General features: G+C 38.3%; 1 protein-coding gene across 1 annotated transcript in view; it reads left to right on the top strand.

Moving 5' to 3' along the window:
- Positions 1-22,274, top strand: part of LOC108390565 (uncharacterized) — a 298,944-nt gene that overhangs the window by 5,733 nt on the left and 270,937 nt on the right. Inside the window, 2 exon segments of the mRNA XM_037011044.2 lie at positions 193-369; positions 15,859-15,945. Of these exon segments, the coding sequence (XP_036866939.2) occupies positions 193-369; positions 15,859-15,945 (264 nt within the window).

Below are 22,274 nucleotides of genomic sequence, written 5' to 3' on the forward strand. Positions count from 1 at the left end.
TAATTATTTTAATCATTTATTCTTTTTTTTTAAGAGTTAATTTTAACCTAATTCTGTTTTGGTGACATTGGAGGATGATACACTTGAGTCTTTCTGCACAGGCATTACTGGAAGGAGTTTTCTGCTCGTCAGCAGAACATATTTTGTTATACTATGATCTTCTGACCTCCTTGTCTCCTTGTTTTGCTTTAGTTAAAGAAGACAGAGAAGCTGTGGAAGGCATTGGAGACCCAGCTTTTAACGTGAGCAGTCCAGACCTCTCAGCATATCAGATTTCAGGAGAGAAAGTTATTAGACATGACATGCCGGATCGCACCCTTGCAGTTCCCCAGCAAAAATGCAGGCTGCCAGCCTCTGCTGAACCAAAAGGTGTGACTTCAGGCTTGATTATCTTCACACTCAGTGACAGTTGCTGGGCATCCTGAAGCTGGCATCAGGCATTCCATTCCAGTGTGTCTGCACAGGTTTTCTTGGAGGTTCTGGATGTAACATGGCAGGGCACACTTCAGATCTGCTTTGCCATTGGTATGCAGGCTGTCATCCCACATGGGAAGGCTGCTGAGCAGTGAATCCACCCTTATCTCAGGGTGCTGAGGTGGGATGGGTTCAGTCTCAGGACACAACCCTTTGGTGCAGAGAGGGGATTAAATGCTGACGCTCCTATTTACAGGGCGCCACTCTGCATCCTATATTTGTAAACGGTGCTGGCACCTCATTTTGGGTCTCAGACTCTGATGCTCTCTTCCTTTGGAGGCAGAAATCATTTATCTATAGGTTTAGACACGTGTGTGAGGAGTTTAAGAATAAATGCAGGAAGCATACCTTAGTTTTTCGAATTTCTCTGTAGGTTCACATTTATTGTTTCCTTGATTTTCTGTCACAGGGCAATTTCCAATAGTTAACTCTATAAAGGATTCTATCCAAGCAAAGGGACACATACACCCTTGGCATGAAGTTGATACAAGATACCCAGTTTCTCCCATTCTGGAGAAAGCTCTTCTAAGCTTTGACCTATTTGCTGCCAAGAAGGAAAGATTATTCTGTACCTATGAAGAAAGGAGTCATTAAAACTTGCTGTCTTTGCTCTTATTTTCATCATTGAACAAAATGAAAGACATCAGAATCTAATGACCAGAGAGCTTTTTGAGAGGGAACTGTCTGGAGTAATGAAGCATGAGCTGGCGCAGATGTATTCTCTGCTGGTCCCACTTAGCAGCTTGCCATGATTTCCACCTGTACGGAACAGGCAGTCCCTATCCCAGTGGGTCAGCATGGTGTACAGAGCATGTATTTTATGAATTTTGATTCCTAAGGCTCAGGAGAAATTCTACCAGCCTTTAGATTTTTTCATTCTACATCATATCATGCATGTTCAAATCAGTGGATTTAGTGTGGCATATTTTCCTTGCTTGCGTGTGTGTGTGTGTGTGTGTGTGTGTGTGTGTATTTTCCTTTAAGTCTGTATCATGTGGCAGGATGTAAGGCTACCAAGAATAATATTAACAGCTGCCAGTTGTGAGTGCTTATTGTCTATTAGTCACTTTACTGAGCATTTATGTCCATTTTCTCTGTTAATTTCATACTTCCTCAGAGTGGCATATTAGGATACACATTCAGCTAATACAGCAAAGGCCACAATAACAGAGGCTTAGACATGGTCCAGCGGCTTTCTATTTTGCTACTTTGTGCCCCCTAGGCTGTTGTTCTCCTCTGCATGGTTCTGCTCATAAGACTTGAGATCAGCTCCATGTTCTAAGCACTGGGAGGGAAGAAGAAGGCCACAAACAGGGAGTCGTATATATCATTTCTGTTGATACCCTCTTGCTGGAAACTGGTCACCTGGCCACATTCACCTGCAAGAGAAGCTGGGATATACAGTTACCTGGGAGTCAAGTTTTAAGCTGAAATTGAGAGGGGTGGGTGATTCTAGAAGGAGAGCATGTATTGGAGCCATCTAGCAGAAGCTACTCCAGATATATTTTATTATTCTCCTTATTTTGTAGATAAGGAAATTAAGGTTATGACTTGCTAAAGTAAGGAAGAGAATGAGTAGAAAAATAAGGGATTTAAATTAAGACCCTTGTTTGACCCTGTGGCCTGCACATCTCACCCCTCTGTCGTATCACTTCTCTTTTTTATGGGAGGTGTCTCTGCATATATGGATGAGGTATTGTGAAAGACTATCTAGGGTAACGTCTAGACAGGTTGCTGACATATTCAGAAGGGAGGCTCTAGAACTGGGTCAGACATTCAAGATCTGCAACCTCCTAGGCTGTCAAAGAAAATGCTGGCAAGGGAAGTGGATGCTCCCACACACGAAGGGAAAACTGGGGCCCTTCATCTGGCTTCTTGTTTTGGACTCTGAAGATAAACTTTGGTGTTATCTGTTCAAAGGCATTTTTTTTTAGATCTTTGGTTCCCTTAATGGGAAATTGTTAAGCAAGGGCAGTTCTCCCTGAGGAGAAAGATGTGTTCTAGCTCAAATGTAGGATGGAGCAGGCTTTTCAATGGAGGTGTTCAGATTTTTTAAATAGAAATTCTTATTCTCTGGGCCCAAGAGAAAAGGAAGCCTGTGTGACAACCTTGAATTTTGTTTTCAAATGGATATTCAGAGTTAGAGTACCACTTGATGGCTTGACTGTCAGGAGCTCAATAGAATGAGTTGTGGAGGACAGTTATACTAACCGTAAACCAGGCCAGTGTTGGCAATTTCAGGGTAAGATGAAGTTTATGAAAAGGCTGACATCTGTGATCAGTGTCAGGGTGGAAGTATTATAGACAAGAGCTATCCAACAGGAGCATAATGTGAGCCACATATGTAACTTTTGATTTTCTAATAGCCCTCATTAATAACACTAAAAAGAAACAAATGAATTAACTTTAATAACATTTTTTAAATCGATATCTACAAATAAGATTATTTTAACTCATAACCAATGTAAAAATTTAGAGAGATATTCTACGATTTTTGTGTGTGAATTCTTTGAAATCTGTTTTTTATAGTGACAGCAAATCTGAATGTTAACTAGCCTCACTTCAGGGCTCCATACACCGTATGTGGCTGGTGACTTTGGTATTGATAATAATGCAGTGATAGCTAAGCAGATCTAGAAGTCTGGCTGCTTCAAGTTTGCATGGTAGAATCTGAGGAACTCTTAGATAACTGGAACAACACAGCCCACAAAACTGTGCTTAACCAATGTTGACCCACAATATAATACTACCAACACTGTTTGATTGTACTTGCATTTCTAATACCATTTCTGTGATAGAAAAACATCTGGATGCAAAGGATACTCCTGGAGAGAAATTGAGTGAGTTCTTCTATGTCCCAGGAACTAGTAGCTTGTCAATGATTTTAAAGAAGGCCAACTTCCTTAATGAGGGTTTGTATGGATGAGTCTCCATATGAGAATAAAAATGCTTAGATAAATATATATTGATCTATCATTCTTATACACCCTTAAAATGAGACTTTATGTCCCTGTGTTAGTGTTTCTCAATCCTGGCTAGTTCCCAGGTCTGGAGGGTGACAGTGGGCTTGGAATGTCATCATCATGAGGGACAGTTAGTTGGCCTGGTTCTGGAAATGGGGAGAGAGAAAATTTTGTGACTCAAAAGAAGAGCAGGCGGAAGGAACAAAAAAAAGAAGCTTTAGATGGAAATGCCAAGAATGACTTATTATTATCATCCTGGAAAAACCAGCTAGGCATTGACATAGGTAGGGTTATACTATCTCTATTCTGGGACATAGTCAACATTAAAAAAAGTATTTGATGCATCTCTACCTAAACCTGCCCTGCTGGCCTGCCTCTGGAGAGCCTCCAAAAAAAAAAAGATTCAATTTCAAATGATACATGCAATTGTAATGGTCTCTGAATAAGGAAGAACATTTGAAATATGTGACCACCTTTTAGATGCCTTAAAAAAAAGCATTAGTAAGTAATGGCAGAATTCCAATACTACTTTATTTATTCAAATTATTTCAAAGAAATCTAAAAGTATTAGATAAGTGACCATTTAAATTATGAGGGCAAGGTCTAGGAGGGGATTTTGTAAAAACAAGCTTTAGATAAAAAAGACTTCCCATTTACGATGGATTGAGTCCCTTAGTACAGGAGAAGGGTAAATAAGGTAAATATCCACTGTTAGGAATGGGCAAAATAAGCAACTGCTGAGTGGTATGATATTTTAAGATCACTTGGAGGGCACCCCCAAATCCCGCGTGAACACTCCCCTGTTAAAGCATCCGAAGAGGCTTATGTGTCCACAGGCTCTCCAAGGAAAATGACGGTATGCTGCAGCGTTGGCACCGGAAGTTGGCATCAGTAATTTTTACAAGGTGTGAATGGAAAAAAACACAGCCAAGCTCTCAGTCCTTCCAGCTGCTGCCGGGCTGCTCTGCCTCCCCTCGCTCACTTCCAGTGAGAGTGTCCTAGGCCCTCGCTGCTCGCGCTCTGCTTTCCATTCCCACCAGCCTTTAATCTGCAGAGAGACAACTGGCAAAGCATTCCGTTCCTACTTTGTGAATTCCCGGGGGATTTACATGTATGTGATTATTTTTGGCCCCACGTCCTCTGCTCCGCCTCATCCAGAACTTGGGCTTCGTGTGTGGGGGCTGTTGTCCTGATCTCGGCTCGTCCTCCTGGGGCACTGCCAGCTATGCCCTGGCCTGATGGTGATTAGCCTCCTGACAAAGGGAAATTCAGAATTACAGTGCTTGACAAGGGAGAGCGGCAGGGAACCTACAACTGTTTAGAATTTCAAGAGGGAGGAGTTGGCCTGGGTACCAAGCCTAAGAAGGGCTTGAGGGCTGGGTGGGTTGAAAGAAGGGCATATTGAATCATCTGAATGGTAGCAAGCACCTGAATTCTAAATGGTAGTAAAATGAAATGTGGGATAGATGTGAGTAGGATTTATGGAAAGGCTTTAGAAGAGAAGAAATAAATAATTATAGAAGGGGACAGTGCGACCGTGAAGCTGAACGTGAGGGAGTCCATGGCAAGTGGAAGTTCTTTCTTGTGAATCTCTGACTTGCGTGGAGGTTATTTCAAGTGTCCGTCCTGTCCTTGCTTCACGACCCGAAGTCCTACGGGAGAGCGTTTGACCGGCCGTGCTTGGGTCCCTTGCCTGCCTCCTGGCTTTATCACAGGTGGGGGAGGCAGTTCCTGTCAGCCCTTCCTGGCATCTGCACTTGGAGACAGGAATCTGGAGTTACTGCACCGTCAAGACTGTACACACTGGGAACTAGGAAATTGCGATGCTGTTGGGGAGGGAAAATGGATGCAAGACAGCAAAGCAAATGAACCAAACGAAAATGGATAAATGCCCCCTATCTTGGGTTACAGTTCCTACATCTTGGATTATTTACTGATCATAGTCTACTGCTAATAACATCAGTAAAACTTGAAAATGGGAGTGGTATATATATATATATATATATATATATATATATATATATATATAATATATAATTTATACAGTATTTTGATTTTGCTTAGAAGTTACAAATAGATATAGATGAATATCAAAAATGCTTTATGTATTTTTCTATTTCTTTCTCCTCACTAATTGAAAAGCGTATTGATTGAACATACTGTTTGCCGAGCACTGTGCTAGGTGTGTGAGATACAAAAGTGAGCTCGGCAAACATGGAAACTCTCTCTTTGTGGAATGTTATATCAGCAAAGTCACATTGAGGCCAGCTCTTGAGATTATAGTTAATTAATCCAGATTAATCTGGCACTGTCAAAAAAGAATATTTTCTCATGTAAGATTTTTATGTCTATGTTATAAATAGCATTTCTTGGATGGAGTAACTCTAGCAGTTTGGGTAAAATAGGAAAAGTGTGTGTGTGTGTGTGTGTGTGTACTGTACTAGCATAACTGGGATCCCAGTTTAGTTGATCAAACTATGTTCAGCCTAGGACTAAGCAGGTCTGAGGATTTGTGATTTTCAAATGGCCTAAAATAACTACAGCTTTTTAGTGGAAAAACTCACAGATTTACCTTTCCTGATACATCAATGATGTGTACAGTGTCTTAGCAGTTGGGCAGAAATTGCCTTTTTTTTAAAACCTAGTTCCCTTTAAGTATTGTGTGAAAATAAAAAAGAAAATACTTTCTGACCATCAGAATAAGACATTAAACTATATAGCAGTGTAATTCCATATGAAATTTTAATTTTGCTAAACTCTCTTAAGCTGCCATTTAACTGGTTTATTTGTTGCATTTCCAAATTAAGAAGGACCAAGATGTATCCTGCTCAGTGAAATAAGCCAGGCGGAGCAAGACAAGTGCCAGATGATTTCCCTCATTTGTGGAGTATAACAACGAAGCAAAATGGAAGGAACAAAACAGCAGTAGACACAGAGACTCCAAGAAGGGACTAAGGGTTACCAAAGAGGAGGGGTGGTGGTGGGTGGGTGGGGAGGGAGAGAGAAGGGGATTGAAGGGTATTATGATTGGCACACATGGTGTGGGGGGATCATGGGGAGGATAGTGTAGCACAGAGAAGGCAAGTAGTGACTCTGTGGCACCTTACTGCACTGATGGACAGTGACGGCATTGGGGCATGGGGGGGGACTCGATAACATGGGTGAATGTAGTAAGCACATTGTTTTTCATGTGGGACCTTCATGAGAGTGTATATCAATGATACCTTAATAAAAAAAAAAAAGAAAACTTAAGCCTTTCAGGGCTCCTCTCCTCTCTGAGGTTGCCCGCACTTTTTCTCTCTTTAAATAAGTAGCTTTAAATAAAACTTTTACTCTGCTCCAAAGAAAGAAAGAAAAAAAGAAAGGACTCCTGGGAAAGGACTAGTTCCAGAGAGGGAGACAGTCACTCAAGTTTGTTCTCATAGCAATATCTCAGGGCAAGAGAGGAAAGGGGGTTCTGAGTACAGTGCGGTGTTTGCCAATTGTATTGTCCCATGGTCTAGTCCTCAGGAATTTACTCCTGGGTCTTTGGGTGAGGGGCTTGGGAAAACACTGAGATGTCGGTAGCTCTCTCTGCTGACCTCTGTAACATGGAGGGATTCCATTTGGGTAGAGATGACGTATATCTCTTTACATGGCATTGCTGATGGAACATGGGATGAAAAGAGGTGTGTGTTCAAGTTTGATCAGAACCAGAGAAGATTTTGGAGAGAATGGGTTCCAGCAGGAATCAGTATTGGAGACAACAGTGGCCACTAAAGGTGACTCTAGGATCACCTCTAGAATTGGTAGGAAGTGGATTCCCTGTGGCTTTGTGAAGTGGAGCTGCCATCATTGATTTCATGAGGGGTGTAGTTTGAAGAGCACCTTTGTGAGCATAGAAAGCTTTACAATAGGCAGCAAAGCAAAAGGCTGAGCAGTAGAGAAACAAAGTGGTGGATGTTCTTACAGCAGCCGAGAGGAATGGATTTGAGCATGTGATCCAATGTGTTAGGTCCTTCCAGAATTGAGGGGAGTTTGAATGAAGGCAGGAGATCCATAGTATTTGTGCCTGAGCTACAGAAATCTGGATCAGGTTATAATTGTGACCCTAAATCTATCTTTGGATTTGTGTGGCCATTAGAAAATCTGCACAAAAATTTATAATAAAAAGAACATATAAGTATATGTGTTAAGTGCGTGATCCAAACTGTCTAAGCAAATATGTGATGAGGATTATTTTTCCTCATAGTACACATTGCCTAGGCTATTTCAGAAGTGATAGTATGTAAAATCATTTACATTTTTCTCATTTATAGCTGTTTTTCCCTTAAGATGGGAAACAGGTGTTGTGTGAAATTTATAGAACATTTAAAAAATATCTTTTGCTTTGGGACATTCAACTATTATTAAGAAAAAGGAAATATATAGTAAAATCATCTGCTTTATGATTGTTGAACTGACCTGGATGTGAGTCTTTAGATACTATTTGGCTCCTAAGTGGTTTGAATCTCTTTCATTGACTAAAAATAATCACTTGAAAAAGCATCTTTCCTACTGAAATAACGAAGCATTTTATGTGGATATAAGATGGATAAAATATTTGGTCAGTTGATACAAATCAGTACAAATCAATTTAAGTTTACTGGGTTTTTTTTTTTTTCAAGAAGAACCATATGCTTTTTACTGTGGTAAAATACAATATAAAATTTACTATTTTAAGGAGTGCAATTGAGTGGCAGTAAGTACCCTCACCGTGCTTTGTGAACAATACCACTTCTAGATGCTTTGTCTCCCCAGGAGGAAGCCTCCCACCCATTTAGCTGTCCCCCTCATTCCTCTTGCACTCCAACCCCTGTCAACCACTAATCTGCTTTTTTCTTTCTTATTTTTTAATGGAATGCCAGAGTTCAAGAACAATGTTTACCAGCTGGGGAAAGAGAATTTAAATCAAATGTTTGAGTTTTGGGAATTTCAGTAGACTAAGAAAGGTTTAATTTATTTCTTCTCAGAAGGAACTGTCTACCTCCAGGTAATCAGAAAGATTTGCCCAGGAAATCAGCAGAGTGTCAGTTTGTGTCGCCTCTTCTTATACATGTTAGTGCTAAAATTGAAACCATTGGTGACACTTCACCAGCTATTAAGCATAGATACTTTTATGTCTTCGCTTCACATGATATTAATGAAATCCCCAATGTATGACTTTGTAAAATAATATTTTATAAAATCTGTCATAACCTTGTTTGGAGAAAGAATTTTTATAAGAATCATTTTAATATTCAGAGATATTACTTCATACTCAGTTCGTTAATGATAGGTGAATACATACACTTAAGCCACTGATTTATTTATATGCTGGTGAAATTTGTAAAGTTTTAAAGTAAAAATGTGAGCACAGGGATCTATAGGATGGTAAAAAGTATAGCTAAGAAACTTAGAATCACAGAAATGCTAGAACTAGAAATCATATGGCTGATATTACAGTCGTCCAATGATTTTCCTGACATAAACAGCTATGTAGTAAATGAACTGAGAAAAAAGTTTGCTTTCTGATACATAAGTAATACAATCAATGGATAAGCAGTTAGATGGTAATTACATCAACGGACATAAATTACTGAATTATAACCTATACCCTTTGAAATATTTGGTCAATCTTTTGAAAAGGTTTTTTCCTACTAGAATAAGATGTTACACTATATCAATTAAATTCCATATGGATTTCAAGTTTCATGAGGCCACCTTGCTGACCATAGTTCAATAGCTACATTTCCATTTTAAGAACAATTTTACTAGAAAAGTTTTTCATGACCTTAGTATTTTATGCTCTTAACATAAATTAGTCCTTAGTCTCCGAATAATTCCATTTAGAGTTTTTTCTGGATACTTTTTGTTTTCTATTACAGAGGATTTAGTAGAAAATAAGATTTCCCTTAGCCCTCATCAGATTAATTGATCAGAAACTTTATTTAAAAAAAAAGACCATAAGCCACACCCCAGATAATCATGGTAAACCTTTCGCAACCTGTAAAATGTTGAAAGCAGCCATTCCTATTGTTTGTTTTTTAAAAAATCTTGCACACATACATACACACACACACACACACACACAGTATAAGTCCTGAACCCTTTGCTTTATGAGATAGAGTTTAGTCATCTATTAAATAATCAAATTTTTTAAGAGAAAGTATTATTAAGGTTGTTTAAACTTACATTGTTTTCATATTGAAGTGTGCTGCACTATGATGAAAATATTACTACCTGAATGAACCCTTAATAAATACAGAAATATAATTATTCTTAGATCCATGAGGAAGATGTCTTGTTTCATGAATAGAGGCATAATCAGAAAGGTTAGAAGAATGAATGAGGTCTAATACCAGGTACTTTCTAATTTGAAAGGCAATATTCCAAACTATATACATAAATTTCTGTAGACGTGGGATCATAATACTGGCAGGCTTCAAACTAGAAAGAAAGAAAACCTACTCTGCTACAACTTTGGAGGACTTTTAAATATGTGTGAAAGAATAATCTATACTTAACCTTTGATTTATCACCATTACTTAAGTAACGGAAAGATCTTCCTGTTTAGAAGTTAGGTACTCAGGGACGCGATTTAACCCGGAGGATTCAAGGTCCAGGGGAGCACATGATGCACTAATGCCTTGGGGGACCGTAGATAAAGCCCTGCAGCAATTATGCACTCAATAGCACTCCAGTGGTTTGAAAGTTAAAATGCCTCCTAATTTACCATGAGGGAGGGCCTTAGGGGAAGAAAGAATATGGCTCAATTAATTAGCACTTGTTAGCAAACTTCAACTATTACCCTATTTAGGTTTTTCAAATCGCTGATATCTCAAATACCCACAAGATTTGGAAAGGAAGCAAGAATAAGCAGTTGAGAAAGCTAATTTGTCCAACAGGACACCCGCTCTTGAATGTAGTGTTAGCAGCAGACCCATTTTCATAGACTAGCTTTTCTATCATGAAGAAAAGAGAAATGGTAACAATTTGCTGTGTTTAACTGTTGCTAAAAACTCATGCCTTTCCATTTGAGTTTCTTGAGATTAATCCTGCTGATGACCATCTATGGGTTCCAATATAAATAAATTAACCTTTGAGAGTTATCTGGAGCTTTATTAAGGGTCCTGGTTTTCTGTTTACTCATTATGTCTCCTAAGTGACTACTGGTTTTTAGAAAAGCTTAATGATTTTTAATGATTACCTTACTATTATTCAAATAACATCTTCTTTAGTCTGAAAACTTTTCAGTTAGATCTCATGTTTTATGGTATGGAATCATACTGTTTTCAACTAATAATTACACAAAATGTAATCATTTTCAATAATTTCAGCTCATATTCCCCTTTATTTTTGTTCTAATTGTTTTGGCTGAGGTCTCTGAAAAAACGTTGGATAATACTATTAATAGTGATCATCTAAGTCATAGTTTGAGTTTTTCTCATTAGTTTTTTTTTTTTGTTCTGGTATTGTTGTTTTGATATTTAGTATGAAGACTTGGTTTAAGATAACTATTCTTTATCATAAGAAGAAGTATTCTTGTATCTTTAGTTGCCTTTAACTTTAAAAATGTTTGTAAATCAACCTTTTAAAAAATATTTCAGTGGATTTAGAACAGTAGAGCACGCTTGAGTTCGATGTACCCACTAACCTACATTCTCTCATAGCCCGCTGATTCCCACATTTATGCTTCATACATATATGTAAACTGCCTGGCTTTGTGCACCCTTAAATCTGAGATCTGCATATTGGATTTTCAAAGTGGGGAAAATATGAAGTTTTCCCAGATTTATTTATGAAGTTCATAGAAATCAAATTTAATTGTCTTTATCTAGGCTTCCTGCCCTTAAAGGGAATAATGGCCAGCAGAATATCCTAGTTTGTAAAATTTTGGTGCATGGCTGTGATCATAGAATGTAAACTGTTTACTTAGTTGTTTAGTTTACATGCAGGCTTTGTGTTTGTTTGACTTACAGTTTATTATAGAAAACATGGTGATTGGTGGTATAAAGCCAAGCTTGAAGCAGGTGGATTCACAGGAAAAGTATAAGCAGGGAGCCAATAAAAACATCAGAAGGAATAGAAATACATTCAGGTTTTCTTGTTCTGGAGCTAATGTGGCTGATTGGAAAGGAAGTGATTGCCTTGTTGAATCACAACACTTCTGTGATTCACACTAACCTTCCTCTGGTGGGCAATTTCATTCTCACACTTGCAACTCCCAAGGAACTATATGGGTACACACTAGAGGATTTCCTGACCAAAGTTCATGTATGGTGTCATTTAAGTCAAAGCCCTGATTGCATTCTGTGCTGCCCCGAGTTAAATGACAGGAAAACGTGATACGTGGGGAAGGACATAGGCAAGAGTTTCCTTCCCCAATTAAGTAAGAAGGAGCACAAAAAAAATGCATTAAGTGGGGCTGATTCTAAACATTGAACAGGGAATTCTAGGAAGCTGGAAACAAAAGTAGTGTATGGAAAGGACCAATTGGGCCAACCTTACTGATGTATTAGTTTATGTGTCATATCCAAATGCTTCCATATAGAACTATACTTCAAGTATATGTGTATATGCACCTGTCAGATTATTCACCTGAATGTAACAAACAGTTAAATACCAGTCATATTAAAACCTGTTGTGTGCCTATTGTGAAATGCCCTACTTTGAATTTCTCAATGGGTCTCTTAATTTTCCTGTGAGATAATTTTAGCTATATCCCCAAACATATTCTGAATGACTAGGGCACTTTTAGGAATTCATCCTGTTAGCAACCTACCTTCTGGTAATATACATTCTGCCCCAAAACCATCCCACTTTATGAAATCCTGATCTATCCAATGAAACATAAGCAAAGGAGCTAATGTTGAGATGAAGTTTGTTGTTGCAAAATTTGTAATAGCTCCCATGTGCTTTAGCATTTAAAGCATGCCTGCAGTATTTAGGCTATTGGCTTATCAGGGCAAGAGATGCCAATAAAAAGGAAGCATCCTTTAATATTTAGTGGTAGGTTCTTATTTGATTTGTAGGCTGATTTTTGTTATAGCAAGACATTGGCAAAGAGTATTAAGTTGTAAGTAATACATTATAAGTATTAGATTATCTCTTCACTATCTCGATAGTCTTGAGAACATAGTGACTTAATCCTGTAATTCTTAGTTGGAAACAAAGGTATACTCTAGAAAAGCAACCTCCGCCCCTCCCTGGGATGCCTAATCATCCTTATCTGGCTGTATTTTTCCCCCAGGTCACTTATCATAAACCACCTAATAAGCTATAAAATATACATACTTGGCTTTCATTCTTTTACTCACAGAATAGAAGGTCTGTGAGAGGAGCAATTTTTGAGTGTGTGTTATACTGAGATATTCACATAATAAACCCTCACTAAATATTGGTGGATTGAATGGATGTGTAACATCATATCAGCATAAAGAGACCCTGTACATGTTAATAATAATTTAAGCAAAAACATTAGCTAAATTCCATCCTGGGACCAACCAGTGAGGAAGCTTGGGTTTCAGTACTTCCTTTACTATACGGCAACTTTGGGAGGCTGAGAAAAATCGAGGTGCATCCAGTAACAAAAATTTGCTTTGCGTGTCTTTATGCCATGAGTGTCTTTTCTCTTTGCCCGTGTTTCTCCTTCAATTAAACATTCATTTCCCCTGTATTTTTGATTTGGCTGGTTCCTAATTACATTTCAAAACTTAAGTCAGGTAACACCTTCTCCAGGAAGTCTTCTTTAAAGTCCCCAGGGTCGGGTAGATGCTCCTGCTATCTGCTCAAATATGCTCCATCCTTTACCACAGTATTGCATCACACCAGACCATATGTGTTAGCTTCCTTGTTCTCTCAGCACACTGGGAGGCACTGCAGGCAGGGGCTACAGCTTTTAGTTTGTTTTTAAAGTCCAGATACAATGTTGGTTTCCTAGGAGACAGTCAATTAAAAGACAAAGGGAAAGGGGTCTAAAGGACAAGAAGGAGGAGGGGGAAGTAAGAATGAGTAATGAAGGGAGACAAAAAGGGGTTAACTCGTTGCTCATTTTAGTCAAGAAAGAATATCTAGACAGGGGATCTGGATATTACAGTAGATTTCCAAGGAAAGTTTATTAGCACAGGAATTCGGATAGTGTTATGAGAACCTCTGTATGCCAGGCATGTGGACTGAAAACAATAATTTTGAAAGTATCGCTCTGTATGATTCTGGGCATGGAGTAGGTCGCAGTAAACAGATAATGTTACTGCCCTCATGGAGCTTATATTTTAGTGGAAAGTATAATACTATACTAATACTATACTTATATATAGACAATAAGCAAATATAATACTATATAATACAATACATAACACAATGTAAATATAGTATAAAATACATATAAATGGTAGAAATACAAAAATTACATAAAATAATAAAATAAATAAGAAAATAAAACACAATATAATAGAGAATTTGGCGATGTTTAAGGGGAATCAGTAGACTGCCTCTTTGATCAAGATCCTTCATAATTCTTTACTTGTTTAACTATTTGCCATATCCCAGAATGCAAAGTAGAAAATAAATTGCTCCGGGAGTGGCGTTTATCACTTGCATGTGTGCCTCAGCCCACACTGACTGTGGGAGGAACAATTTGCATAGGTTTTGAAACCCCAGGTAGACCTTTAAGGGGTCTATCTCCCGGTTGCATGCAGGTGCATGGAGCCCTATGGGGAGGCTTTGCAGTCTGGCAGGCCCCACTGTGCAGGCCTCCTTGCACAGCTGTGCAAAACCCTAATCCCTCAACAGACAAGAGTTCTTATCAACGAAATGAACTTCTCCAGGATTTGGTTCAACATGACTTAACTTTGTTTTGTTCTCCAAGGTCTTGATTAACCTGGTATTATTTACTAATAAGTCATTTTAGCAGACAAAGAATTTGGGTTTTTGAATTGGATTGGTGGAGTTTCCAGGATATGGGTGTGGGTATTGATTGATGCTGCTCTGGCAATATAATAAGGAATACACTACCATTTTTGTCTTAATGTAGGTGAATTATTCTTCCAGCAAATGGAAGAGTGTACTTAGAGTACCACAGTGCTTTGTGGTAGAGGACCAAAAAATAACAACCAAAAAACAATTACCATGAATGAGCTAGAATGGCTGTGTTACTGTGGTACATCAGACTTTGATTACATACTGTTAAGATTCATACCAGCCTGGTAGTTGTTGACAGATAAACTAACAAAAATAAAACTCATTTATTTTTTTCTTTATTGAGACCTCCAGGAAAAGCAGATTTTCAGTTCTTGTACTTTCTACTTTGATAGAACAGAGACTGATGGCGAAAATGTGCTGGTCCAGAAATAGGAATCAAACCTAGGTTCGCATCAAAATTCCATTTAGTCTTGGAAAAGGAACTGTTGTTTGGATTATTTTTGATTCTTAAACAAATGGTCTGTGGAACATCACAGTATACCTGGATATATAAACCCTTTCCCACGAGCGATACTTTCAAAATTATTGTTTTCAGTCCACAATGCTGTATTTCTTTTGTAGTATTTGCGGCACCTTGAATTATAATCAGAGTAGGTTGCATTCTACTGAATGCAAGTCACTAGCAAGAGACATACACAATTCAGACTGCAGGAAGTATGAAACTAGATTGAGAAATTGATAACAAATCTTTTTCTCTATAACAAAGTCATATTTGATGCTACAGTTTGGTGATTGAAATAAGGATAAAAGTTAGTGGGAAAAGTGAAGTGAAATTTTAGGTTGTTGAGATTGTGAATGTGAATTGAATAAAATTTCTGGCTAAGTCGTTTGTATGTTCCCTTCATGTTACTTAAGTTGACAAGTAACAAAAAAGACCTGTAAATCCCTTTCTCCCTCCTTCCTTCATCCTTCTTTTCTCAGTCTCTCTCCCTCCCTTCCTCACTCCCTCCCTTCTCTCTCTCTTGTTCCCTCTTTATTTTTATTCAACTATCAACATGGAAATACTGTGACAGTTTCTCATAATTAAGACAATAACTAAGTTAACTTCAGAATTCTGGGCAGAACAACATGTTATACTTAGTGAATGATATGCAACTGGTAAACAGAGCCATCTTACAACCCAACAACATCCATTCCTTGAGTATATCCTAAAAATACCTTTGCTTATTATTATTATTATTATTTTAAGGTCTACAGTCGATAATTTTCTCTTTAATTTTTTAGCAACAAAAAATAGTCCAAACTTGTTTCTCGAATTACCTTTTCTGACCTTTTGCAAGAAGATAATTACAAAAAAGGGAGGCCTGAAAGACTTGTAAAAAAAATTAAGCTTATAAAGTAGCTAAAATGGCCCTTCTGTGCTGGTGTCGATTTCAAAATTAACATTTTGGTTCATGTGCTTCTAATAATCACTGACCCTTACTTCATGTACTTTCCACAGGAAATGAATACAGCAGAAATTACTTTGACCCACTGATGGATGAGGAAATAAACCCAAGGCAGTGTGGGATGGAGGTCAGCAAAGAGGGTGAGCTAGAATTAAGTATGTAATTTTTGTGTCAGAATATTCTTTTCCATTCATGAAAATGAGGTGACAAAGATCACACATGCAGTTCCATTTAGATTTCGCAGCTTACAATTTAAATGGTAAGTTTTAACCACTAACAACATGATAGGCAGAGAAGGGAATTTTTGATCAAGGACAGCAGGCTCGTCAGATAGAAGAACCAGGAATTTGCTTTCAATTGATGCCATATTAAACAGTTTGGTGCCATTATAAGGCCATGTTATCCTGACGAGGACCATCATCATTTTGCAAATGCCATCTCTGCTCTCTGAGTTTAAAATGAGCATTCTTCAATAAAATTCATCTAGCATATGAGGTTTCCATATGCAGTGACTATTGGATTCCTTTCACTGAAGACAGGGAAATACCACTGAAGTTTTGAACCACAAAGGTGCGGTGATATGACGATTTCCTCTTCTATAACCTTGAGTCTAGTTTCAGTTGTAAAATAGCAATTCCAGGAAAAATTGTTCCTTATGTGCATATTGGATAGTTTGCCAAGTGCTCTGGGGTTTACAAAGGTTACTGAGATCATGAGAGTGACAAATGTTGCTTAGAGTCATTTCAATTCAGATCAGACACCACCGCTGGGCACCAGGCCCTGAATCTGCATTTTTGAGTGAAAGACTGGAGTAAATCCTCAGAAATAAAAGAGCTCAAGCACAGTGCAAAGATTATTTTAAAAGACAGTTTTCAATAAAAAAACTTATGTTTACATGATGCAGAATCCATAGATATCATCGAAACTCATACATATATAAGGACTTATTCTCAGGACCACTTTAAACCAGTAGATCAAAATCAGGGTGAATTGGAAACTAGAAAATCTCAACCTTTTATTGACCCAAACACACTAAGGAGTATCAATCGAATTATCAGTTGAAGTCTGTTTTAATTTCTAGGACATCACAATATATAGTTGTATTTGGTCGAACTTTTGTAGAGACTAAAGCTGACTTAACAAGATGTGGTGAAAGAATGAAGAATGGATCTAACCATGCGCGGGTACATTTTGTAAACCCAAATATTGTTTGTCACCTTTCCCCAGCCAGCATGTATTGCCCAGTTCCTGTGGTTAACGTGGGGTTTCCACATTTTAGAACAGATAGTTCCCCCTACATCTGCCAGAATCCAATTTTAAGTCTGCAATTAATGAAGTCTTTTTTTTCTTTTTCCTGGTCATCCAGGCTTGTGCAGTTACCATGTTTAGGGCAATAGACGTGGCTGATTAATACTAGATACTCTCCCACATCCTCTAGGGCAGAGGGCCGAAGACGATGCAGGGATGAAACAACAGTGTGGCTGGGGTGGCCCTGAGGAGGGCCAGACTGAGCAGAGGCGTGATGCGCAACATTTTGTGTGGCAGGATTTGAGGACACCCCAAAGGTCTGCTTGCACCATCTGTCTTCACTTTTGCTTAGCTCTGTTCTCATCTTTATTTATAATTTATACTGTACTTCCTTCCAAACTAGTTTGAGCCTACTTATAATGGAATAGGAAATGCATATGGTCAAAGCAAAGTTTGAATAAAGATGAAAAGGGGATTTGAGGACCCCTACAAAAGAAAGTAAATGTACAAGAAACAGAGGACAACATTATTCCTGTAATTAGGCACTCAATCTTACTTTGAGCTTCCTGGAAGTCAAGGTATAAAGGGAAATGGCATAGGTTAGATAGCTTTCAATGTTTCATAGAATTTTTGACTCTAATTCTGTGTAAGTAATCCATCACCACCATCACCATTTTTTTATGTTAAATCCTAGAAGGATAATATTTTTTCAATTTGTATATAGCACATATTATAAACATAGTGGACAGTTGCTTTATGTTTAGTTCCTAGTAAATGCTATTTATTTAATATGGAATATGAATCTGAGTGCTAGTATGTAGTAGCTGTACAACACTTCATTATTTTACAATTTTATATATGATTTTATGTGGGTAATGTTAGGATAGTGGATTATTCAGAGTTCTCCAAAGAGACAGAGCCCATAGGATCTCTCTCTTTCTACATATTATATAATACATATATATATATATGTGTGTGTGTGTATATGTGTGTGCGTGACATCACTGTTAACTTTTTTAATTGAAAATTTCAAACATACAGTGAAAACAGTGAAAATGGAGTTAATAGTATAAAAACTCATATATATATATATATATATGTATACACATACTATTAAGTGAGACAGAGAGAGAGAGAGGCTTATTTTAAGGAATTGGCTCATGGTATTGTGGGGGCTGGAGGGTATCTCTGGATGGCAGGCTGGTGGGTGAAATAAGAGTTGAAGTTCAGGTGAGCATTGATGCTACTGTTTTGAGATTGAAGTCACCAGGGTGGCAGACTGGAAACAGGGATAATTTCCACGTTGCAGTATTGAGGAGAAGCACTTCTTTGGGAAACTGGTCTCTTAAGGCCTTCAGCTGATTGGATGAGACCCACCCACATCATGGAAAGCAATCTGCTTTCCTTAGAAGCTGGCACAGTGCTTGAACTCACATATAATGCTCAGTATTTATTTGCTGACATAAAAATCATAGGATACATGACATCTCATTTCCTGATGTCTCTCAGCATCTCTGCTACCTCTTCTCAAGCCCAAGTTAACATCAACTCCTGGATGGAATCTCTGAACTGCTTTTGTGCCCATCTTCTCCTGCTACCCTTCATCCATTCCACACAACATCTTGCCATTCCCTCATTAACACGCTCCCATTACTGTCTATCCTTTCAGGGTGAAGATCCACACACTGTCCTTCCTTCCTTGTTCACTGTGCTCCAGCCACACTGGACTCCTTTTCATTTCTCATATGCATGGAACTCCTTCTGCACACTGACCTGACACAGGTGCTGGGACAGCTTCCTTTCCCTCCTCACATGGGCAGCATCCTCTCTTCTCGAAGGTTCAACTTAAATATCAGTTCTCAACTCCCTTGAATAACTTAGATGACATTTCCCTGTATATTTCCTTTATCAAACTCTACAATGGTGGGCAAACTAGTTATCTCTGAAAGGTGTTTCTCCCCACCACACCATCTCCTGAACACAAAGATGGCAGAGATTTTGTTTACCTTGTTCACCTATGAACATCTTAAAGCCTAGTGCAGCAGCTGGCATAGAGCAGGAGTTGACTTGAGAAACACTGGTTGAGTTAATATATAAATGATTAAATGAATTGAAAGTACTAAACGTAGTAGCCAAGACACGGCAATGTTTCTGGAAGCAGTAGTTATCACGTACGCAACAAGTGTGTCGAGCTGCATAGAGTAACTGACCAACCAGTGTAAGTGGCCATTATTATTTCCATTTAGAAGATGAAAAAACAAGCTTGGAAAGATTTAGTGTTTTTCCTCGGACCACAGCCCTCTGGCAGCATGGGGTGGGGTTCAGGCACCTGCCTTTGGTACTGTCTGTGCTCTTCCCCCCAGGAGTGCCTGCCCTCCTTGCCTTCTCCACTTTTTCCTTTGAGGAAGACTTCTCAGTGGGAAAGGAAGAGGCTTAGTTGAAAATGTTGCATTGGAGTTTGAAAGGAATGTTCTCTTACCTTTCTTTTCTGTGTTACGCAAACTGTTTGACCCTTCAGGGTCTTGTTGGGGGGCCTCACTGAGGGCAGCTGCTGCCAGGCCTGCTCACCCATGGAGCCAGAACCTCTGAGCAGTTGTGGGCTACGTGTCTCTCATGCAGTTTCCTCTCATACAACCCATAAGAGCTGTCTATGAAAATGAAAAACTGGTTCAGAATGACAGAATCCAAAATATTGGAAAATTATGCATTTCATACAATTATTAAATACTTAACCTCAAACAAACAAATGGGGTGGCTACCATGTGCTGAGTGCCTGCTGTGTGCCAGCCACAAAGCTAGGTGCTTTATACGTGTTATCTTATTAATCCTCACAACCATCCCATTTTGGGGGCAAGCAGATTAAAGCTCAGGGCCTCCAAGAAGCTGCTCCGAGATCACAGAGCTGATGACTGACAGAGCTGTATGTGGAGACAGGGCTGACCGATACCAAGCCTGTGTGAGGCAGCCTCTCTTCTAAAGATGGTATCTGTCTGTTGATCCCATTTACCTCTTCCCTGTCTGCTTGTTTTCACATCCTAAATATATGTATATTTATTCTTGTCTGTGGCCTTCATTAATCTGTCAGGATTATCAGATCCTTATATTGGAGCTTTTATTGCCTCTGCAGAGAATTCTCCATCTATGCATCTGCTATTGCTCATTGTTAAGTCCCAAATAAGATTCTTTTTTGAACCATATATCAGCTTTATAAGTTTTTTAGCTGTTCCCACCAAGTTATAAAGATTCAGGCAATGCTGGAATAAAAGTTCACACTTCCCTAATGTACAATTTGCAAAATGTCTTCCAGGAATGGCCCCTCTCCCTTTTCTCCAAATGTTGGGCTCGTAAGAGGTCTGTGCTGGGTCATGGCAGGAAAAGAACATTTGCAGGCCAACCTATTCTTGAAAACGTCATCTGCAGGGTTCAATGAACAGAAGCTACTAACTTCAAAGACCTTCTTATATTACACTTTCGAACCTTCCCTCTGGGTCCAGCAGCCTAGGCTTTCCTGTTTCGTTATTCCAAGTCCATGAGTGTAGGCTACGTTGGATTTTTTTCCAGCACTGATGTTTGAAAGATCTCAGGTACGGACAAAAAGAGGAAACTTAGACTTTTCCAGAGATTTTAACTTGGAGAGTGGGTATCCCAGAAGGCTCTTCTAGAATACTTGCTGGTAGAGTTTCAGATGTGAGTTGCAGGATTAACTGCCACTTTCAGAGTCGGCTCACATATGGAGTGCAGAGTGATACGTAATAGGAATATATGGGCCGTATTAATCACCACAGTAAGAGTGCACCACGGGTCAGTTAGTTCACTTGCCTCCTGTGGAAACCGGAATATGTTTGGTGTGTGTGCGTGTGCGTGTGCGTGTGCGTGCGTGTGTGTGTGTGTGTGTGTGTGTGTGTTCTAACCCTAAGATGGATGTCACCCGCCTTGGCATCATTTATGTTTCATTCTACCTTGTGGCAAGAGATCCTTTAGGTGACCCTTTAAACCGTCTTTCAGCACCATATTTTTATGTTTTTTTTTTATAATGACATGACATTGTTGCTTTAAGTTCACAAAACAACTTAGTAGCCCTTGTATTTGCTATTATATTGCAATAGCATATATAAAAGAAATAAGACTTTCTAAAACCACCTAAGTCTGTAGTACAAATTATGATATATATATAAAGAGTGGCTAATGGAAAACGCTCATTCACTTTGGCCAAATACATATATTCTATTATATGATTTGACAACCCATATGGTTTGTTCTGAAATTATTCTTGTGTAATAGATGCCATAATTTTTGAATATGAGATCCTTTTTATTGGAGAAGCAGTGTTCTATTATGAATACTCGGCAATAGACATTTACAAATCATTGCTCCAATTATCATTGGTTTACAAAAGGTTTTTTTATTTTCAGAGCAAGGCTGCATATTAAATAGCATATGTGTGTATGACCTATTAAAGAACTGAATAACCATAATGATGAATAAGTTATTTTTGTAATTACATTTGTGTATTTATAAATTAAATGTGGAGAAAGTTATCATAAATATTTTTTTTAGTACCCCTGCAAGTTGACAATAGAATTCCATATGATTGACTAACAAGGCTGTTTGGCCAGAGTGGGCAAGGAGAACCCCAATGTAAGAGCCAATTATTTTCAACCTTTTTTTTTATATTAGCATTAGTTATAAATTCATTGAGTTGGTTTCTTGCAAATGCTAATTTATCTTTTCTAAATATAACCGTTCATTGACGCCTTATGTGTGTTTTTGATGGGTTGCAAATATTTAAATATAGCCAAAGTGGGTGGGAGGGAAAGTAATTGCAGTTCAATTTCCTATAATTAAATAGAACTTATAACCTTAATAGCAGAAATTATTTGACAGACTTACTATTGCAGGATCCTGCAATAGCATATCGCATGTTTAGATTCACTAATATGAGGCTATATGCCATTCTTCTTGAAGAGTATGTTTTGGCTTTTAAATAAATTACTTTGGGTGATAGAAGACAAGTAATATATTGTTTTCAATCTTTGCATGAGAATTCGTATTTGTGAATGTTAGGCTTTTTAAGTGAGAAACTGTTACATGTATTAATCTAGGAGTTTAAAGGTAATCCTTTAAAATCTGAATTCTAAATTCTTATTTTAAGACATAAATTCATGCCAAAGCCACACTGAAGTTCTAAAACATTAAATATGTGCACATGTATTCAAATTCA

This window comes from Manis javanica, chromosome 16 (assembly GCF_040802235.1).
Source record: "Manis javanica isolate MJ-LG chromosome 16, MJ_LKY, whole genome shotgun sequence".
NCBI classification, from domain to species: Eukaryota; Metazoa; Chordata; class Mammalia; order Pholidota; family Manidae; genus Manis; species Manis javanica.